This window comes from Somniosus microcephalus, chromosome 3, assembly GCF_052327205.1.
Source record: "Somniosus microcephalus isolate GS21.2 chromosome 3, FLI_Smic_1.0, whole genome shotgun sequence".
Classification (NCBI taxonomy): Eukaryota; Metazoa; Chordata; class Chondrichthyes; order Squaliformes; family Somniosidae; genus Somniosus; species Somniosus microcephalus.
In genome coordinates, this window is record NC_140989.1 from 36963513 (window position 1) to 36983133 (window position 19621).

At 46.5% G+C, this 19621-nt stretch overlaps 1 protein-coding gene across 2 annotated transcripts in view; it reads right to left on the bottom strand.

Annotated features, from left to right (window-relative positions):
* rasgrp3 (RAS guanyl releasing protein 3 (calcium and DAG-regulated)) overlaps positions 1-19621 on the bottom strand; it is a 115717-nt gene that overhangs the window by 56732 nt on the left and 39364 nt on the right. The window contains exons 3-6 of one of the 2 annotated variants that reach the window (XM_085980089.1): positions 18263-18365; positions 16028-16090; positions 9862-9993; positions 2870-3020 (exon numbers count right to left, since the gene is read on the bottom strand). In XM_085980089.1, coding sequence (XP_085836215.1) covers positions 2870-3020; positions 9862-9993; positions 16028-16090; positions 18263-18365 — 449 coding nt within the window. Of the gene's footprint in view, positions 1-2869; positions 3021-9861; positions 9994-16027; positions 18225-18262; positions 18366-19621 lie in introns of those variants that run through there. The other variant, XM_085980083.1, reaches the window with a different exon arrangement.

Genomic DNA, 19621 nt, shown 5'->3' on the forward strand with positions numbered 1-19621 from the left:
ACCAGCCTTTTCCCTTCTCCTTTGGTTTGCCAATTTATAAATAAATGCCTGACTAGTCTGATTCAGGTTTGGGTTGGAACAGCACAACAACAACAACTTGTATTTATATAGCACCTTCAACGTAGTAAAACGTACCAAGGCGCTTCACAGAAGTATTAAAAGACAAAAAATTTGACACTGAGCCACATAAGGAGAAATTAGGGCAGGTGACCAAAAGCTTGGTCACCTGCTCTAATTTGTGGAAACGATTAATTTACCACAGCATAGCATAACAAAGTGTATTTACTCTATTGTGTTGATGCACCATGAGTTGCAATGCTGATGTCATTCCCTCTGCTTGTGAACAGAGCAGTAAGATCAGTCTGGGATCATTAGACAGGTAAAGGCAGCTAGTTACGGGTTTAAACACTGCCAACCAGGCCCGATTGTGGTGCAGACTACAACAGGCCCACTTGCAGTCTGAGTCCAGGGTAAATTTAAGCTGCACTTGCTGCCTCAGGGGAAAAGAAAACACTTAGGAGTTGCAGATGTTACTTGAGACGTCAAAACATTCAGTGAAACGCTCTAAAGCTGTCGTCGCTCACTGATTGTACGCTGCCATTTCTTCCTGTCACATGACATGGTCAGCGGTGACGTTTCACCGTAAGAAAGGACCGAGTGCCCTTCAGTCATTTACACGTCACGCTGACCCACAGAACATGTACATTGTCCATCATCTCAGTGCGAAGTGCCTTGTGTACTAAATGAGGGTTGTTAGTTTTACACCAGTGGGACTCCATACCATGCAATCACAGCATCTTTGAGCAATGTTATACTGATTAGATCCTATACAAAGTCAATATAAATATAGAAGGTTAAGATTTAAGCTCTAAAATTAATATTAAATGCAAATTGACCTTTTTTTTAAAGTTTGCAGGTGTTTAAAGGTATTTATTTTCTGCATTTTATGATCATCCCACCTATTTTTAGCCCCCGCCCTTCTTTTGTACCACATATTGTTCTCTAGCCACAAGTTTGATGCAGACAATCCACTCCCAGGCTTCTAGCAATGCTGCTCTGCGTACAGCTGGTAGGAGGTCCAACAAAGAGACCAGGTTGGCTCGCCCTCTGGCTTTCTCACTCCCTCTGAAGAAGTGTTCTGCCTCTATGCAGCCCCCTCCAGAACTGACACTGTCAGCTCACCATTCAGGGAAATGTGGATACAACCCCATGCCCTACCACTCCATGCCTGTCAGCTGCAACACTATTTGGCAGTCCGTTCCAGAGCAGGTGAAGGGAGAGAATGCCCACCCAACCCTCTTGTTTGCAATTTGTTTTGGGTGAGGGGAAAGGGTTGAAAGAGGACTAAGATGGTGTCCCAGAAATTTTCACAACTACCCGTTGAGGGAGAAAGGAATAGAAGGTTATACTGATAGGGTCAGATGAAGTAGGGAGGGAGGAGGCACATGTGGAGCATCAACACCAACATAGACCAATTGGGCCTGTTTCTGTGCTGTAAATTCTTTGTAACTCAAATGCAGTATATTTAATAGAGCAGGTTTTAACCCCCCTCCCCAAATGAAAATATCTGCATGCTGAGTGAACTGCTGGCACAGCTTATGAACAGCAGGGTGCGGTTCAGACCTGTGATTCCCCATGCAGCAAGTTCCTGATCATGGTCAGGCCATTAGAAGGGGCTGCCAAACAAAGCTAAAGCGGGCCAATTCGACACACCTTCAACCAGGCAAAGGTACGTGCTTGGGAGACAGTTACCCAGCAACTCTTTCAGCCATTGAATGGAGGAGGTTTCTTTAATACTGTTCGATTATGTTTGATTTTATATGCAGAGCGGTCATCAAAGAAATTTTGGGAGTGACACTTAGCAAGAGTAATACAGATTGGGATGAGGGGTTTCAGTTATGTGGAGAGACTAGATAAGCTGGAATTGTTCTCCTTGGTGCAGAGAAGGTTGATGAGAGATTTAATAGAGGTGTTCAAAATTATGTGGTGTTTTGATAGGGTATATAGGGAGAAACTGTTTCCACTGGCAGGAGGGTCGGTAACCAGAGGACACAGATTTAAGATAATTGGCAAAAAAGCCAGGGGGGAGATGAGGAGAATTGTTTTTACTCAGCCTGTTGTTATGATCTAAAATGCACTGCCTGAAAGGGTGGTGAAAGCGGATTCAATAGTAACTTTCAAAAGGGAATTGGATAGTTACTTGAAAAGGAAAAATTTGCAGGTTTATGGGGAAAGAGCGAGGGGAGTGGGCCTAATTGGTAGCTCTTTCAAAGAGGGCCAGGCAATGATGGGCCAAATGATTCGATGATGTGATAATACAGATTTTAAATTCAGTTTTATACAGAGCTGTGTTTTTTTAAAGAGCACAGCTCTGTATAAAACGGAATTTAAACTCTATTATCACATCATAGAATCATTTGGCCCATCATGCACCACAGTTACCATATATAATGAAGTCAAAATGAGTTGGAACTACGGGGTCAGACTTCCTCTGTTTGCTGTTTGTGGAGTGTGTTCTTTACACTCATGTTTATGATTTTTAGCAGAAATGGGTAAGAGAGGAAAGGTTCCCCCAATGGTGTGTCTGTAGTTGGATGACATTTTCTTGCGGTCACTTGAGAATCGGAAACCCCTTGTGCACCAGTTTACAATGAGGAAAGTGGTTCAGTTTTCCAAACAGAAAGGGACCAGCGCCATCAACCGTCTAAATTAATACATTATACATTTGGGGCAGGTTTGTAAACTTTACAGGCAACCCCCCGAGGAAGCAGGAGAACATGGGGAAGGGGCGCGGGGGGGGGAGATGAAATTTGAAAAGCGGACATTGAGATACAGCAAATTCAACTCTCTGAAACCGAGGATCACTGACCGATATCCGGCGAAAGGATTTGTACTCCAGGAAGGAAAGGTGCTCTGCCAGCTCCAGCGGCTCCAAGTGATCGAATAACAGAGAAGCTTTCCCCTTCTTCTTGGAGACTTTTTTACGTTGAGTTACACGTCTCATCCAGTCGTAGGACGGACTGTTTGAAAAGTAATAGCAGTATTAATGAGAGTGGCTCAGATCAGAAATGTGAACTTCACATAGTGTCGCATCAGCACATTAAATTAGATAATTGTCAATAAAAACAGGGAGAGTAAAAGCAAAATACTGCAGCTGCTAGAAACAGAGTTAAAATTTGAAACATTAAGGGGGAAAAATTCGGTATCGCCCATTTTGGGGCGCTAATATCGCCCGGCGCTAATAGAAACATAGAAGATAGGAGCAGGAGTAGGCCATTCGGCCCTTCAAGCCTGCTCCGCCATTCAACGAGATCATGGCTGATCATCCAAACCCTAGCACCCGGTCCCTACACTGATAGCCATCCCACACAAGCCCTATCCCCGTAACCCCGTAACCCCACGTATTTAATCCCCCCTAACACTAAGGGCCAATTTTTTTATCATGGCCAATCAACCTAACCCGCACATCTTTGGACTGTGGGAGGAAACCGGAGCACCCGGAGGAAACCCACGCAAACACGGGGAGAATGTGCAAACTCCACACAGACAGTCACCCGAGGCCGGATTTGAACCCGGGTCCCTGGCGCTGTGAGGCAACAGTGCTAACCACTATGCCACCGTTATTGCCTCCGACTGCAAAATTCGCCTCTATCACCCCTGGAAGTGATTTGAGCGCTAAATCAGGCACTACGCACCTCTCTCAAGGCGCAAACGTCAGGGAGCGAGGCGCTACCTCAGAACGCTACCGAAGCTCAGGCGATGTCAGTTACCATGGAAGCCAGACAGACTGGCGCCGTCCAGTTCTTAAAGGGGAGGGGCCACCTTGCTGGCCAGCCACTTCCTGCTCATTGCAGCCTTGAATCTTGGCCTGGAGAGATCTCAAAAGCAATTGTGTTGGAAGCACTAATGAATAGGCCCAGGGAAAGAGCTCGGCGCTTAGGAACCTCAAAAGTGGTGCTGAGGGCCAAAACTCTTTAGGACAGCGTAAAAACCAAAAATTTGGTCAAAAAGAAAAGGCAAGAAGCGCCCACCTTTAAATAGCGCTCCCCCAGCCCCTTCCCAACATGAAAACGTTCCCCTCTACCTGTTGTTCCTAGTGGCAGGCACTAAGGCGAAGGCGCGACTCGATATCCAGTCTGGGGCGCTACTGGGGCATTGCACGTTGGCATGACGTCACGATCTGCGGGTGCAGGAGATCATGGCGGTAGAGTTTAGCACCGCCGCAAAACAACTGGTCAATTTCGCGAGCGGCGCTAAAATTGCTGCGCTCGGGCGCTAAGTTCCTAGAGCCCCGCGGAGGCGCTAATGGGAGGCACTAAGCAACCAAATTTCTCCCCCTAACTCTCTCTCCACAGATGCTGCTTGACCTGCTGAGTATTTCCAGCATTTTCTGTTTACATTTTTTAATAAGAATAGAAGGTTTTACTACAGAGGTGTCAGCCTTGGCTCAATGGTAGTAGTGCTCTTGCCTGAGTCAGAAGGTCACGGGTTCAAGCCCCACTCGACAGACTCCAATGCATAATTAAGCTGGCACCTCTGTGCAGTACTGAGGGAGTGCTGCATAGAAACATAGAAACATAGAAGATAGGAGCAGGAGTAGGCCATTCGGCCCCTCGAGCCTGCTCCGCCATTCAATGAGATCATGGCTGATCATCCAAATTCAGTACCCTGTTCCTGCCTTCTCCCCATATCCCTTGATCCCTTTAGCCTTAAGAAATATATCTGATGTGCCTCAATAATTCCGAGACTCGAAGTTAGCAGAACAAAAACAAGGCTTTTATTATTAGAAAGTAACACGTAAGAGAGAGAGATGTCTTCCTTCTGGAGACTGAGGCCAGACTGAAGCTAGCTTACAAACGGGGCCAGGTATGGGCGGAGCCCTACACACAGCACATTCCAGCACATTCCAGTATACAATACAGCACATTCCAGTACACAATACAATGAGGTCTGGGGGAAGGGAAATGACACCGAAACCGATCTCAGTCACAGGCAGTGGTGAATGGAATATTTCATCACAATATCCAACTTCTTCTTGAATATATTTAATGAATTGGCCTCTACTGCCTTCTATGGTAGAGAATTCCACAGGTTCACCACTCTCTGGGTGAAGAAATTCCTCCTCATCTCTGTCCTAAATGGCCTACCCCTTATCCTTAGACTGTGACCCCTGGTTCTGGACTCCCCGGCCATCGGGAACATCCTTCCTGCATCTAGTCTGTCTAGTCTGTTTAGAATTTTATAAGTTTCAATGAGATCCCCTCTCATTCTTCTAAACTCCAGTGACCCAATCTCTCCTCATACGTCATTCCTGCCATCCCAGGTATCAGCCTGGTGAATCTTCGCTGCACTCCCTCCATGGCAAGAACATCCTTCCTCAGATAAGGCGACCAAAACTGCACACAATACTCAAGATGTGGTCTCACCAAGGCCCTGTACAACTGCAGCAAGACATCCTTGTTCCAGTACTCAAACCTTCTCGCTACGAAGGCCAACATACCATTTGCCTTCTTAACCGTCTGCTGCACCTGCATGCTTACCTTCAGCGACTGGTGCACAAGGACACCCAGTCCTCGTTGCACTTCCCCTTCTCCCAATCTATTGCCATTCAGATAATACTCTGCCTTCCTGTTTTTGACGCCAAAGTGGATAACCTCACATTTATCCACGTTATATTGCATCTGCCATGCTTCTGCCCAATCACCCAACCTGTCCAAATCATACTGGAGTTTCTCAGCTTCCTCCTCACAGCACACACGTCCACCCAGCTTTGTGTCGTCTGCAAACTTGGAGATATTACATCTAGTTCCCTCGTCTAGATCATTAATATATATTGTGAATAGCTGGGGTCCAAGGACCGACCCCTGCGGTACCCCACTAGTCACTGCCTGCCACTCGGAAAAAGACCCGTTTATTCCAACTCTTTGCTTTCTGTCTGCCAACCAGTTCTCTATCCAAGTCAATACCTTGCCCCTAATCCCATGTGCCTTAACTTTACACGCTAATCTCTTATGCGGGACCTTATCGAAAGCCTTTTGAAAGTCCAAATACACCACATCCACTGGTTCTCCCTTATCTATTTTACCAGTTACATCCTCAAAAAATTTCAGCAGATTAGTCAAGCACGATTTACCTTTTGTAAATCCATGTTGACTTTGTCCGATCGGGTCACTGTTTTCCAAGTGCTCTGCTATTACATCTTTTATAATGGACTCTAGCATTTTCCCCACTAGTGATGTCAGGCTTACAGATCTGTAATTCCCCATTTTCTCTCTACCACCTTTTTTGAATAGTGGGGTAACATTAGCTACCCTCCAATCCTTGGGTACTGTTCCAGATTCTACTGAATATTGGAAGATGACCAGCAATGCATCTACTATTTCTAGGGCCACTTCCTTAAGTACCCTAGAATGTAGATTATCAGGCCCTGGGGATTTATCGGCCTTCAATCCCGTCAATTTCCCTAACATCATTTCCCGAGAAATACTGATTTCTTTCAATTCCTCCCTTTCATCAGACCCTATGTTCCTCGACATCTCTGGATGGTTATTTGTGTCCTCCTTTGTGAAGACAGAACCAAAATATGTATTTAATTGGTCTGCCATTACTTTGTTCCCCATTATAAATTCCCCTGATTCTGACTGCAAGGGACCTACGCTTGACTTCACCAATCTTTTTCTCTTCACATATCTATAAAAGCTTTTACAGTCAGTTTTTATGTTCCGTGCAAGCTTACTCTCATACTCTATTTTCCCTTTCTTAATTGATCCCTTTGTCCTCCTTTGTTGAATCCTAAACTGCTCCCAATCCTCAGGTTTACTGCTTTTTCTGGCCAATTTATATGCCCTCTCCTTGGATCTTATGCTATCCCTAATTTCCCTTGTTAGCCACGGTTGAGTCACCTTTTTTGTTTTATTTTTATGCCAAACTGGGATGAACAAATTCTGTAGTTCATCCATGCGGTCTATGAATGTTTGCCATTGCCTATCCACCATCATCCCTTTGAGTGACATTCCACAATCAATCCTACCCAACTCGCGCCTCATACCATCGTAGTTTCCTTTATTTAAATTCAGGACCCTAGTCTCTGAGTCAACTACTGCACTAATGGAGACGCCACCTTTCAGATGAGTACTATTCGGAGAAGAACAGAAGAATTCTCCTGCTGTTCTGGCCAACATTTGTCACTCAACCAACACCTGAAATAGCTGATCTGGTCACTTATTTCTTTGCTGTTTGTGGGAGCACAAATTGGCTGCCATTTCTCCGACATTGTAACAGTGACTGTAAACTGTTTTGGGACATCCTGAAGTCATGAAAGGCACTATATAAATGCAAAACATTTTTATTTTATTTTTACCTGCTATATACTTGGTAAAATCCCCTGTGCACACATACTTTTGCAAATGGTCCTTAATGCTTGTTCTAAGACCGTGTACTATTATGGAGTGTCCTCCTCAAATTCGGCTGCCCTCAAAGGTTTGTCACCATCCTCCGCCTGCTTCACGACGACATGCAAGCCGTGATCCTGACCAACGGTTCCACCACAGACGCAATTCACATACGGACCGGGGTCAAGCAAGGCTGCATCGTCGCACCAACGCTCTTCTCGATCTTCCTTGCTGCAATGCTCCATCTCACCCTCTCTAAGCTCCCCGCTGGAGTGGAGCTAATTTACAGAACAAACGGGAAACTGTTCAACCTCCGTCGCCGCCAGTCCAGATCCAATATTGTCCCATCCTCCGTCATCAAATTATAGTATGCAGACGTCGCTTGCATCTGCGCTCACTTGGAGGTCGAACTCCAAACCATCGTCAACACCTTCACCGAAGTGTATGAGAGCATGGGCCTTACACTAGACATCCATAAGACAAAGGTCCTCTACCAACCTGCCCCCACCACACAGTACTGCCCCCCAATTATCAAAATCCACTACAAGGCCTTGGACAATGTGGTCCAATTTCCATACCTCGGGAGCCTACTGTCAACAAGGGCAGACATCGACAACGAAGTCCAACACCGCCTTCAGTGTGCCAGTGCAGCCTTCAGTCGCCTGAGGAAGAGAGTGTTTGAAGACCAGGACCTCAAACCCGGCACTAAGCTCATGGTCTACAGAGCAGCAGTGATACCCGCCCTGCTGTATGCCTCAGAGACATGGACTATGTACAGCAGGCACCTCAAAACACTGGAGAGGCACGACCAATGCTGCCTCCGCAAGATCCTGCAAATCCATTGGCAGGATTGGCGCACCAACGTCAGTGTTCTTGCTCAGGCCAACATCTCCAGCATCGAAGCTTTGACCACGCTCGATCAGCTCCGATGGACGTGTCACATTGTCCGCAATCCCAATACGAGACTCCCAAAACAAGCACTCTACTCGGAGCTCCGGCATGGCAAGAGAGCCCCAGGTGGGCAGAGGAAACGCCTCAAGGACACCCTCAAAGCCTCCTTGAAAAAGTGTAACATCCCCATCGACACCTGGGAATCCCTGGCCCAAGGCCGCACAAAGTGGAGGAGAAGCATCCGGGAAGGCGCCGAACACCTCGAGTCTCTTTGCCAGGAGCAAGCGGAAGCCAAGCGCAGGCAGCGCAAGGAGCGCAGGTCAACCCAAGCACCCCACCCACCCGCCCCTTCAACCACCGTCTGCCCCACCTGTGACGGAGACTGTAGGTCCCGCATTGGACTCATCAGTCACCTGTGAACTCATTTTTAATGTGGAAGCAAGTCATCCTCATACTTCAATAAATCAGAATATTACACCCCAGATAAATAGATGTCAGAAAGACTTTGCAATCACAATGACAGCAGGTGGGCACCGCAAGACTGGGCAGAATATTTACACGGAGACATGGGGGCATTTTTAAAATGCTAAAATCAACTTAACCGCTTACAGTGTTGCTTACACCACGGATCTTGCCACACTGATAGTCAATCCCGCCATCTATTTAACCATGAACCATGGAATCTCCTGACTCCTGACACATTATACTGACAATAGGTCACCAAGGAGGTGAAATTGAACCTCACTGCGCTCGTTTTCCAGGTGGTAAATGGGTGCCAAAGGGGGCAAAGTTAGGGGCCATCCTCCCACGCCCGAATAGCCATGGAAACACATCCATATTTGTTCGGACGCTGTAGAAACGTCCCTAGCAACCACCTAAAACAGGCGGTAGGCCCCTTGAATATACTAATAACGGGTCTAACGCCTGTTTAGAACCCAAACCGGAAATTGGAGCCATTTCCAGGTGCAAAATTCAGCAATTCTATTTGCAATGTTTCCATAAGAACGTGCTAAAGTTAACAAGTTTCCTTCCAGTTTAGAGTTTCCTAACATTATGTCCTTTGGCCCATCAGGGCCTGGAGCCTGTCGCGCCCCACACGTCTTCTGCACCACCGAACACTTTAACCCATCAGTAAAATCCTACATCTAACAATGTGCACGGTGTTGTTAAAACATTTGATAGCCAGAAGTGTCATTTGGCAATTTTCTAGGCAGTATGGCCAGTGTCACATATGGACTCACTGCCTACCTCCCATATTAATGCACTCACTGCTACTGTGTGTGCAATACAGAGAATGATGGCACTTATATGTCATTCTAGAAGAACTTGAATTTATATAGCACCTTTCACGATCTTAAGACGCCCCAAAGCGCTTTATACACAAAGAAGTACTTTTTTTGAAGTGTAGTCACTGTTGTAATATAGGGAAACATTCTAAACATGCGCACTGATCTTGTTTTTTTTAAAATAAAAATGATTTGTCGCTCTTAATACACAAAAGATAGCTCCTTCAATCAGTGCCAGCCGTCTGTGCTGACTGTCGGGTATTAAAGCTCATAAAGTAAAGAGGCTTTCTTACATGCTGGAGATGTCGATGAGTTTACTGTGTTCTTCACATCCCAGCTGGCTGGCCAGTTCCCGAAACTCCTCCGTCAGACGAACCAAACCGAGATCCAAGTTAAACTCAGCGGGGAATTCAGAAATCCAGTACCTGTCCATCCGCGTGCATAAGGAGAGGTTGTTACAAGCTTTGGTTTGACAAGATATCGCATCATATAAATAACACTTTATAGAGAACACTGGGTCCATGTGACCTCCTGAGCTGGTTTCGATCACCTGAGGAGATCAGAGAGGAATTTTCCAGATAATGTTTTCCTAAATTCTGGGCACCACACTTTAGGAAGGATGTCAAGGCCCTGGAGAGGGTACAGAGCAGGTTTGCCAGGATGATACCAGGGATGAGAAACTTCAGTTATGTGGAGAGATTGGAGAAGCTGGGATTGTTCCCGTTGGAGTAGCGAAGGTTAAGGGGAGACCTAATCGAGGTATTCAAAATTATGAGGGGTTTTGATAGAGCAAGAAGGGAGAAATTGTTTCCTCTGGCAAGTGGGTCGGTAACCAGATGTCATAGATTTAAACTAATTGACAAAGGAACTAGAGGGGAAATTGGAGACATTTCTTCACACAGAGGGTGGTTAAGATCTGGAACACACTACCTGAAAGGGTGGTGGAATCAGATTCCATAGGAACTTTCAAAAGGCTGTTGGACATGTACTTGAAGAGGACTAATTTGCAGGGTTGTGGGGGAAAAGCTGGGGTGTAGGACTAAATTGGACAAAGAGCCAGCACAGACACGACAGGCCAAATGGCCTCCTTTTTGCTGTAAGATTTTATGTTGCTATGATTCTATTTTTTCTCTTATTGGCCTTGGATTTTTGCTCTTTGTTTTTTGCCTCTCCCAGGAGATTGCATGGCGGGATTGTGGTGAAATAAGTCTTATAAGGAACCTGAGCAAGTTCCCCAGGAGGTTCCTCGGCCGACGCTACATCGCTCACTACGAACTGTAAAACCCCCGGTCAGACTTAACTTATAGGAGGGGTGAATGTGGTGAAATAAGTCTTATAAGTATATACCTTATTCTACCTGTGTATAGTTTCCTATTGTAATCTATTGTAACCCTGCGGTTTTCTTGGTTGGCCAGGAATGCTGATGTACTGTATACCACTCTGCTGTGCCACTGATTGTCCTGATACTGTTACTTCGCCCTGGCTCCGCCTCCTAGTAGTGATGAGAAGCTGATCAGTAGGCTAACATGTGTGTTCTGTTCTGTCCAGTTCTAAGCTAATAAAAGCCAACTGTTTGAGCTATAACTACCAGTCTCTGTAGTTATTTAAGGTATATCAGGGATTAAGTGTCTAGTGAAGATGCTCCAGCTATCATGGTGTGTGAGGCAGGCTTGACGGACCAGCTGGTCTTTTCCTGCCTCTCAATCGTGTATAATAGCAAAATACTGCGGATGTGGAAATCTGAAATAACAACAGAAAAACGCTGGAAAAACTCAGCAGGCCAGGCAACATCCGTGGAGAGAGAAACAGAGTTAACGTTTCAGGTCGATGACCTTTCATCAGACGAAAGGCCTTCGACCTGAAACGTTAACTCTGTTTCTCTCTCCACAGTTGCTGCCTGTCCTGCTGAGTTTTTCAAGCGTTTTCTGTTGTTATCTCAATCTTGTATGTTCGTAGGATCTCTTAATCTCCAACAGGATCACTTTACAGCAGGTAACTTTTCTGCCTTTAACAGCAAAGTTTTTTTTTTATTCATTCACGGGATGTGGGCATCTTACTGCCCATCCCTAACTGCCCCCGAGAAGGTGGCGGTGAGCCGCCGCCTTGAACTGCTGCAGTCCGTGTGGTGAAGGTACTCCCACACAGTGCTGCTAGGGAGGGAGTTCTAAGATTTTGACCCAGCGACGATAAGGGTTTGGCGATATATTTCCAATCAAAAGTTTAATACATTTATTTTTCACTCCCTGTTAATTTTTGCGATTTAGACAAACTGAACCTTTCTAATGATCATATTTTTCCCCATTTGAACTCGTTCTGAACCTAGCAGCAAGAAATCTAGATAAAGGTCAGCGCTGAATGGAAGAGCATGAACCCAACAGGTCCATCAGGCGTAACTAATGATTGCAAGATTGGAGTCGAAAAACATGGGGCACCCAAGAGGAGATTTTCCATGCACATTGGGAAGCATATCCTGAAATCTTGCACCTCCCAGCCCATGATTTTCCATCCAGTCATCTTAATGGATGGAAAATCACAGGCCAGAGGTACGCAATTTCACGGTATGTGCTCCCAGCATTCTCCAGGAGTAATGGAGCAGAAATAACACCCTTTATTGTAGCAGTGATGAGAAAGGCAAAACATTGGGTCACCATTATGAAACCAATTTATTATTTTGTGGAAGAAATTCTTGGCAAAAACAGTTGGTGCTGTGCTGATTAACCCTGTCAAAAAAGGAACTGCAAAAGGAACAGGATTGGACATTAGAGGGATGGGTAGAGACTAAAGATGCTTAAATACTCGATGCTGGGGGCAACAGAGGAATAGAGAATAGCTACTCAGGATGGAGATGTGAGAATGGAGGAACATTTGGAGTTTTGGGGATATACCCAAAGAAATTCATGGGTGAGGTCATGCCCACGATAGGATTTGTTGTGCATGGAAACATGCTTTTTTTCTTTTCATGGAAAGGAGTGAGTGTTACATCCAGTCAGGGTGCAAGCGTCCTGTGGAGATTCAATATTCGAATTAGATGCCAGGGGCCTGAAGCCCTTTCTGTAACTCCACTGGGAGTGCGCTGGGAAGACCAATATACTCCAAGTCCTGGCCAGACGGCCTTCCTTGGGGAACTTACAAGGCCAGCAGCATAGAAGGGGACTGTGGTCTGTACTCTCAATGATTTAGGGTTAGCGCTATGGCCTTGAAAATCAGTGGGCCGGCAATCTCGATGTAACCTTTGCAGTTGACCCTGTTCGAGTATGCAGAGTCAGGGGGACACCACCTAATTTAAATCCCCTGTCAGACACCTGCACCACTAGACAGGGCATCTGTGGTGTGCGTCTTGTGCACGAGGCCATAAATTCCAGTGGAAGGTGGCCGGGCTGGGGAGTTAGTGTTGGGACTCCAACCCCCCCCCCACCGAAAATGTCCTGATTGTACTTGACTCCCCTTTGGGGGGTCTACACCTGGACCCTGATATGACTATGATAACACCACCTTCAATGTGCCAGTGCAGCCTTTGGTCGCCTGAGGAAGAGAGTGTTTGAAGACCAGAACCTCAAACCCGGCACCAAGTTCATGGTCTACAGAGCAGTAGTGATACCCGCCCTCCTTTATGCCTCAGAGACATGGACCATTTACATCAGGCACCTCAAAGCACTGGAGAGGTACCACCAACGCTGCCTCCGCCAAATGCCTGCAAATCCATTGGCAGGATAGGCGCACCAACGTCAGTGTTCTCACTCAGGCCAAAATCCCCAGCATTGATGCTTTGACCACGCTCGATCAGCTCCGATGGACAGGCCACATCGTCCGCATGCCCGATATGAGACTCCCAAAACAAGCGTTCTACTCGGAGCTCCGACACAGCAGGTGGGCAGAGGAAATGCTTCAAGGATACCCTTAAAGGCTCCTTGAAAAAGTGCAACATCCCCACCGACACCTGGGAATCCCTGGCCCAAGACTGCACAAAGTGGAGGAGAAGCATCCGAGAAGGCGCCGAACACTTTGAGTCTCTTCGCTGGGAGCAAGGGGAATCCAAGCGCAGGCAGCGCAAGGAGCGCACGTCAACCCAAGCACCCCACCCACCCGCCCCTTCAACCACCGTCTGCCCCACCTGTGACAGAGGCTGTAGGTCCCGCATTGGACTCATCAGTCACCTGAGAACTCATCTTTAACGTGGAAGCAAGTCATCCTCGGTTCCGAGGGACTGCCTAAGAAGAAGAGATATGAGCCCCACAACCACCATTGAGTCAGCCTTCACCTGGCGTACGGGCACCGACCCCACGGCGGGCCCTTTAGCAGATTGATTAGGATGGATCCCAGGGTGATACCAGATAAGCCAGCCATCATACTATTTACTTTTGAATGTTATTATTAGCTTTAATACAATGAAGGTTGTTAAGGGATGATCCTAGATATCATTTGCCATTATGATAGAATGGTTCCAATTCATTATGCCTCTACTGTATGATTGCCTTCAGAAGGGAGATGATCAATGAGAAAAAGATCTTCATGAAATCTTTTGTGACAGTGCTAAACACCCTGCAAGGTCTGTCTGGGAATGTGCAGCAGTCCACCTCGATCCTCTCAGTGGTTTTTCACAACTGCATGCAATAAAGACATTGTGGGTGCTTCAGTGGGCATTGGCTTGTTTTTGTGCTCAGACGCCATTGGAACATTCATTGAACTGAAGCTTTTTCTGTTGATGTAGACAATGGGATTGATGCGAGGAGCCTTGATGAGTGCTCCGGACTTTTAGGTTCTCTGCTAGCTGGTAAAAGCTCTGTGCCCTGCCCAGCTGATTCCTCCTGAATTAGGTCACTCTTTAATATTGCTTTAATATTGATCACACTGTCCCCCTAAGTAATACTCAAGGATCATCCTTCCAAAAGCACTTATCTCTTGCTTTATGTCTTTGTCTAGGTCCCAATTTCAGCTCCATTCACAAGTGCTGGCTAATCATTAACTCCTTGAATCCATCCAATGATGTCTCTGCCCTCCAGTTTCTAGCAAATCAAAAACAATTGTTGGAACAATATGGGCTGGATTTTATCAATGGAGGCGTGTAGGAGGCGGGACTCCCACTTTTGGGGTTGTAGTCCCGCCTCCATCGAGTTGTGGCCAACCCACTTGATTTTCCCCTAATTGACCTTGTTGAACCCGCCCAGCGGGCTCAGCAGGCCAATTAGGGGCCACCCGGCAACAGGTGACGTCACAGATTGACATTTCATCTGTCAAGAGCTTTTGACAGATGAAATATCAGCGTTTGACAGCTCTTTGAAGCTGTCAAACACTGACAATCTGTACTCTAAGTTAATTCCTTCCTCTCAGGCTGATTTAGAGATCTCTCCAGAACAGAAAGCATAGGCTGCAGATTTTGACAGCTCGCGGCCATTCTGCTTTCTGTGCCGGTGAGATGAGGGACTCCCGAGACCTGAAGGAAGGAAGGCTGCATTATTAAGTAAAGGTAAGTAAAACTTATTTACACACTTTACACACACCAAACACACTTACCTCTGCACTCATGCACCCATCACTCACCTGAACACCGGACATCTTGAACCCTCCAAGCCCTTCAGCCCGACGGTCCGCCTCGCTAACTTGGCGTGGTTTGGAGCCGTCGGGAAGCCCACACTTCAGGGATAAAAATAGGGATTAGGCTAAAAACTGCCTGTTAACTACCTGTTAACAGGCAGTTAATTGGCACTAATCCCCTTCCCGCCTCGGGGAGGCGGCTCCCAGCACAGGTCGGGTATCCGCCTCCTGTGAAATGAGCATGGAGGCGGGTTGGGGGCGGGATGGGTTTGTGCCCTCCGATTTTGAGATTTTAACCCCCCACACGCCTCCAATCCCGCCTCAACGGCCCGATGAAATTCAAGCCCTATATCTCTTCACCTCTGTCTCATTACCCATTTTGCCGGACATACAACTTCCGATGGATAAAGACCGGTGCACTGCTCTACTTCTTCGCCAGCAATGTCTACTTTCTTCAGTTTTCCTTTCTCCCTCTGTGTTCTTCTTCATCCAACGGTATTTTTGGGGAAGCTGATGTTAAGTCCACTCTCTTCTATTCTAAATCGCTCGATAATATTGTCCCTAAGCAGCAGGTAGAACAGCAACCTCCTGCTGGACGTGTGCCTACAAGGACAGGATTAGGCTTGGCTCTGCTGATTCCCAATGTCAAATATTCCACCGATATTTACTGCCTGGCCTTGCACGTGAATAATGGCCACACGACCGAGGATCTTTCCTCACTGTACTCCATCAAAACCAAGAAGACTGGGAAATAGTAACCTACATATCTTACTCCCCCACGTGAGGCTGAACACAATGCCATTGATCTCAGCCTCATGAAAGAAGTTTTTTAATGCATGCTACAATGGCACTTAGCCAATATTTATTCCCATGGTTCTTTTTTCTTTATTTTCTTTCATTAAAGACGACTTCATCTCAGTTTCTTACCTCATTAAGTGGCAGATTTTGAGCCGAAACTCATTGCAATCTTCACCGCAGGCTTCCCGATACGTTAGAGGGTCAAGGAAACCAGCTTTACACTTTGCTCACACATGCTGTTTAACAGTCTAGGTACTGGTTAGATGATGGTTAATACTTGTACTCTCCAATCTTTTTCATATTTAAGCTATAATGAACCAGTCCCATACTGTACTGATTGATCTAAGGCTGAGACAGTTTCTAGTCAAGTCACAGAATCACAGAATCACAGAAACCTCACAGTGCAGATAGAGGCCATTTCGGCCCATCGAGCCTGCACCAACACATATCCCACCCTATCCCTGTAACCCCACGTATTTTAATCCCCCTAACACTAAGGGTCAATTTTTATCATAGCCAATCAAGCTAACCCGCACATCTTTGGACTGTGGGAGGAAACCGGAGCACCCGGAGGAAACCCACGCAAACACGGGGAGAATGTGCAAACTCCACACAGACAGTCACCCGAGGCCGGATTCAAACCCAGGTCCCTGGCGCTGTGAGGCAACAGTGCTAACCACTATGCCACCATCCTTCATTAGACCCACTTTCCCCAACCCTCTCTTACAGGAGAAACTGGAATCCACTATCACACTTTCAGCAGCTGTTTGAATGCCAAAGTGATTTTGATTTCTGCAAAAAGATTTTTTTTTAAAGTAAAGTAGTCAGTCAAACAGGCCCGGTGAATTCTCCATTGTCACCAAGGTGGCTGAAGTAGGCAGCTGGTTGACAGCCTTCATCAGTTACTGTATCTCACATAGGAAGCCTCAATCGGCCTCCGACTGCCCTCCATCAATTAGAATGCTTACCCATTCAGAAAGCGATATTTAAACACTGATGAATCTTTAGTCAACTCCCATTGTTGATTCTTCACACTCATCATTACCCCTCCTCTAGGTCCATGTGAAACAGGGTCTGAGCAGAGCACAAATCATCACATCTAATGAGTCAAAGCTGAAGAGGATGCATCCACCTGACTTGCACTAATCTTTTAACTCTACACACACTCTGGAGTTACTGCCTCCGCGGTTATTTCAATTTTCCCATTCCGTGACTGGCTTTATGCCATGTTGGGGCTGGAGGCGAAAATATAATTTTTAGCGGCTAAACCTCAACTCCCAGAGGCTCCACTGCCCGGAGATTAGGTTGAATGGTTTTGCCTAACTTTCCTTCACAATTTTATTTAAATGGTGAAAAAAAGGAAATAGGCAAAGAAAAAAATCTGAAAGGTGAAAAAGTTAATCATAATTTTTTATATTCGTTTGATTTTAAGAAGGATTGTGATAGTGACACCTGCTGTTCTTTAAGCAATAGTATAGGAATACACGTTCTGTAATAGGGAACTAAGGGGTGATTGAACCCTCTTCAATTCCCATTGTTGCTATTTGCTAATACTGTCAAATTGTCAAAGACATTGGGGAAGAAATTCGGTATCGCCCCGTTTGGGGCACAATTATCGGCCGGGCGCCTGGCACTAATTATCGTCTCCGACTGCAAACTTGGCTTCTATCACCCCTGGAGGTGATTGGAGCGCTAAATCAGGTACTATACACCTCTCTTAAGGCACTAACGCCGAGGAGCGAGGCGCTACCTCAGAGCGCTGGTGAAGCTCATGTGATGTCAGTCAGCAATGGAACACAGACACACTGGCGCCGGCCAGTTCTTAAAGGGGAGGGACGATCTTGCTCTCCATCCACACCCTGCTCATTGCAGCCTTGAATCTCAGTCTGGAGAGACCTGCTGGAAAGAACAATGGAGAGGCCCAGGGAAAGAGCTCAGAGTGCAGCCCCCATAGTCTCTTCTAAATCGATGCAAAGAAGGTCAAATCAAAATGAACCTGCAAAGTGCTGCTCAGTACCCAAAACTCCTTCACACAGCGTTGAATCTCTCCAGAAGTCTCTCTCTCTCTCCCTCTTAGGGTGCTAGCGGGAGGCACAAAGCAACCGAATTTTTCCCCCATTGATTTCCCCGGTGTGGAGACAACACTGGGTCACCAAAGTCCAGGGCTGCTGCCGTGCAGGATTCAGCACATCTCGCACGTGTGTCTTCAGAGACGGGAAGGTATTTCACGTCGGGTGTGAATGGCTGGTGTGTAGCCAATCCACAGATATGATTGACTGAGTGACCAAAGTAGAGTGATACAAGCATTGGCTTTTCCCAAATGCTCATAATTCAAGCGTATCTGAAAAAAGATAATAAGGATATATCAGCAGAAGTCTTCCTGCTAATTCAGTGGATGGGAGGTACCATCGATGCATTAAGAGGACCATCCTTGGCACCTGACTGTTACTCATCTCTCCTTCATTATCTGAAAAAGAAGAAACACAGATTGAACACGATACACATTCAGATATAAAGTCAGCACAAACAAAACATGTAATATACAGTACCAGGTACTTAACTGGGAATGAATTCATTTCCTGTTTCATTTTAGTAAAGTAATTATACCCGTCCCACAGACAATGATGCCATTCTTCCCTTTTCGCTCTCTATTAGTGTCACTGGGGTCTCGGAAGTTGATGTCGAGCGCAAACACTCAAATAGAAAACGTTTAATATTCATGTGGCACACGCAGAATGTTTGAGTTGCACCCGTGTTATCCGTACATCCAAGTCCTGACATGATTGAGACACATTCAACACGGAGAGAAGTTGAAGTCACAGCCAAGCGTATCTTAACTCTTGGTCAACTCAGTGGGAGATAATGTCCCTTCCCACGTCAGGTCAAGTGCAACACATTCAGATTCCAGGGGATCGACCTCAAGCCCCGGGCGGGAAAGCGGCCTAACGAGCGGCAGGCTTGTCCGGGAGCTGCAGCAGGGAGGCCCAGACAATTTTAACGGTCTGTGCCTCATTAGCATATGCCGGCCAACTTCCTGACCGAAAGGGCGGGGAAGTCAACGGGAGGCGGCTGCCCAGCCATTAAAAACAGGCGGCCGGAGACCAGAGGGAACGTCCTCTGACACTAAGGTAAGTGATCAGGAGGGGGCTCTGGCAGGGATCACTGTTGCGGGAGAGGGAGGGGAGCCCGAGTCAGAGGAGGCCCAATGTCTCCTTGTGGGGCCCGAAGGAGCACTCCCGACCCTCCTGGCCCACAAGGAAACTTAGAATTCTTTTTAAAACGTATCTTTCTGCATCTCTTCTGGCCCCAGATCGACTTCCCAACAGCTTTGGCTTAGCGGAAAAGCCGCCATTGCTCCCCAGCTCAGGCCTCAGGTTAATATTGCAGTTGAGCCCTGATGAGATCATTGGAGCCCAATCAGAATATTTAAAGAAGGACCCCACCTGCTTCAGGTGGGTGACCTTACCGCCTGCAATTTAAAATTGCAGTCAACAAGATCAGTGGTTAAGTTCCCCCGAAATAAAAACAGAAAATGCTGGAGAAACTCAGTAGGTCAGGCAGCATCTGTGAAGAGAGAAACAGTACTGCTGCCTGACCTGCTGAGTTTCTCCAGCATTTTCTGTTTTTATTTCAGATTTCCAGCATCTGCAGTATTTTCTTTTTGTTAAGTTCCCCCGCTTCATTTTAACTGCCCCGCACCCCAGCTTCCACTGGGCCAGGGAT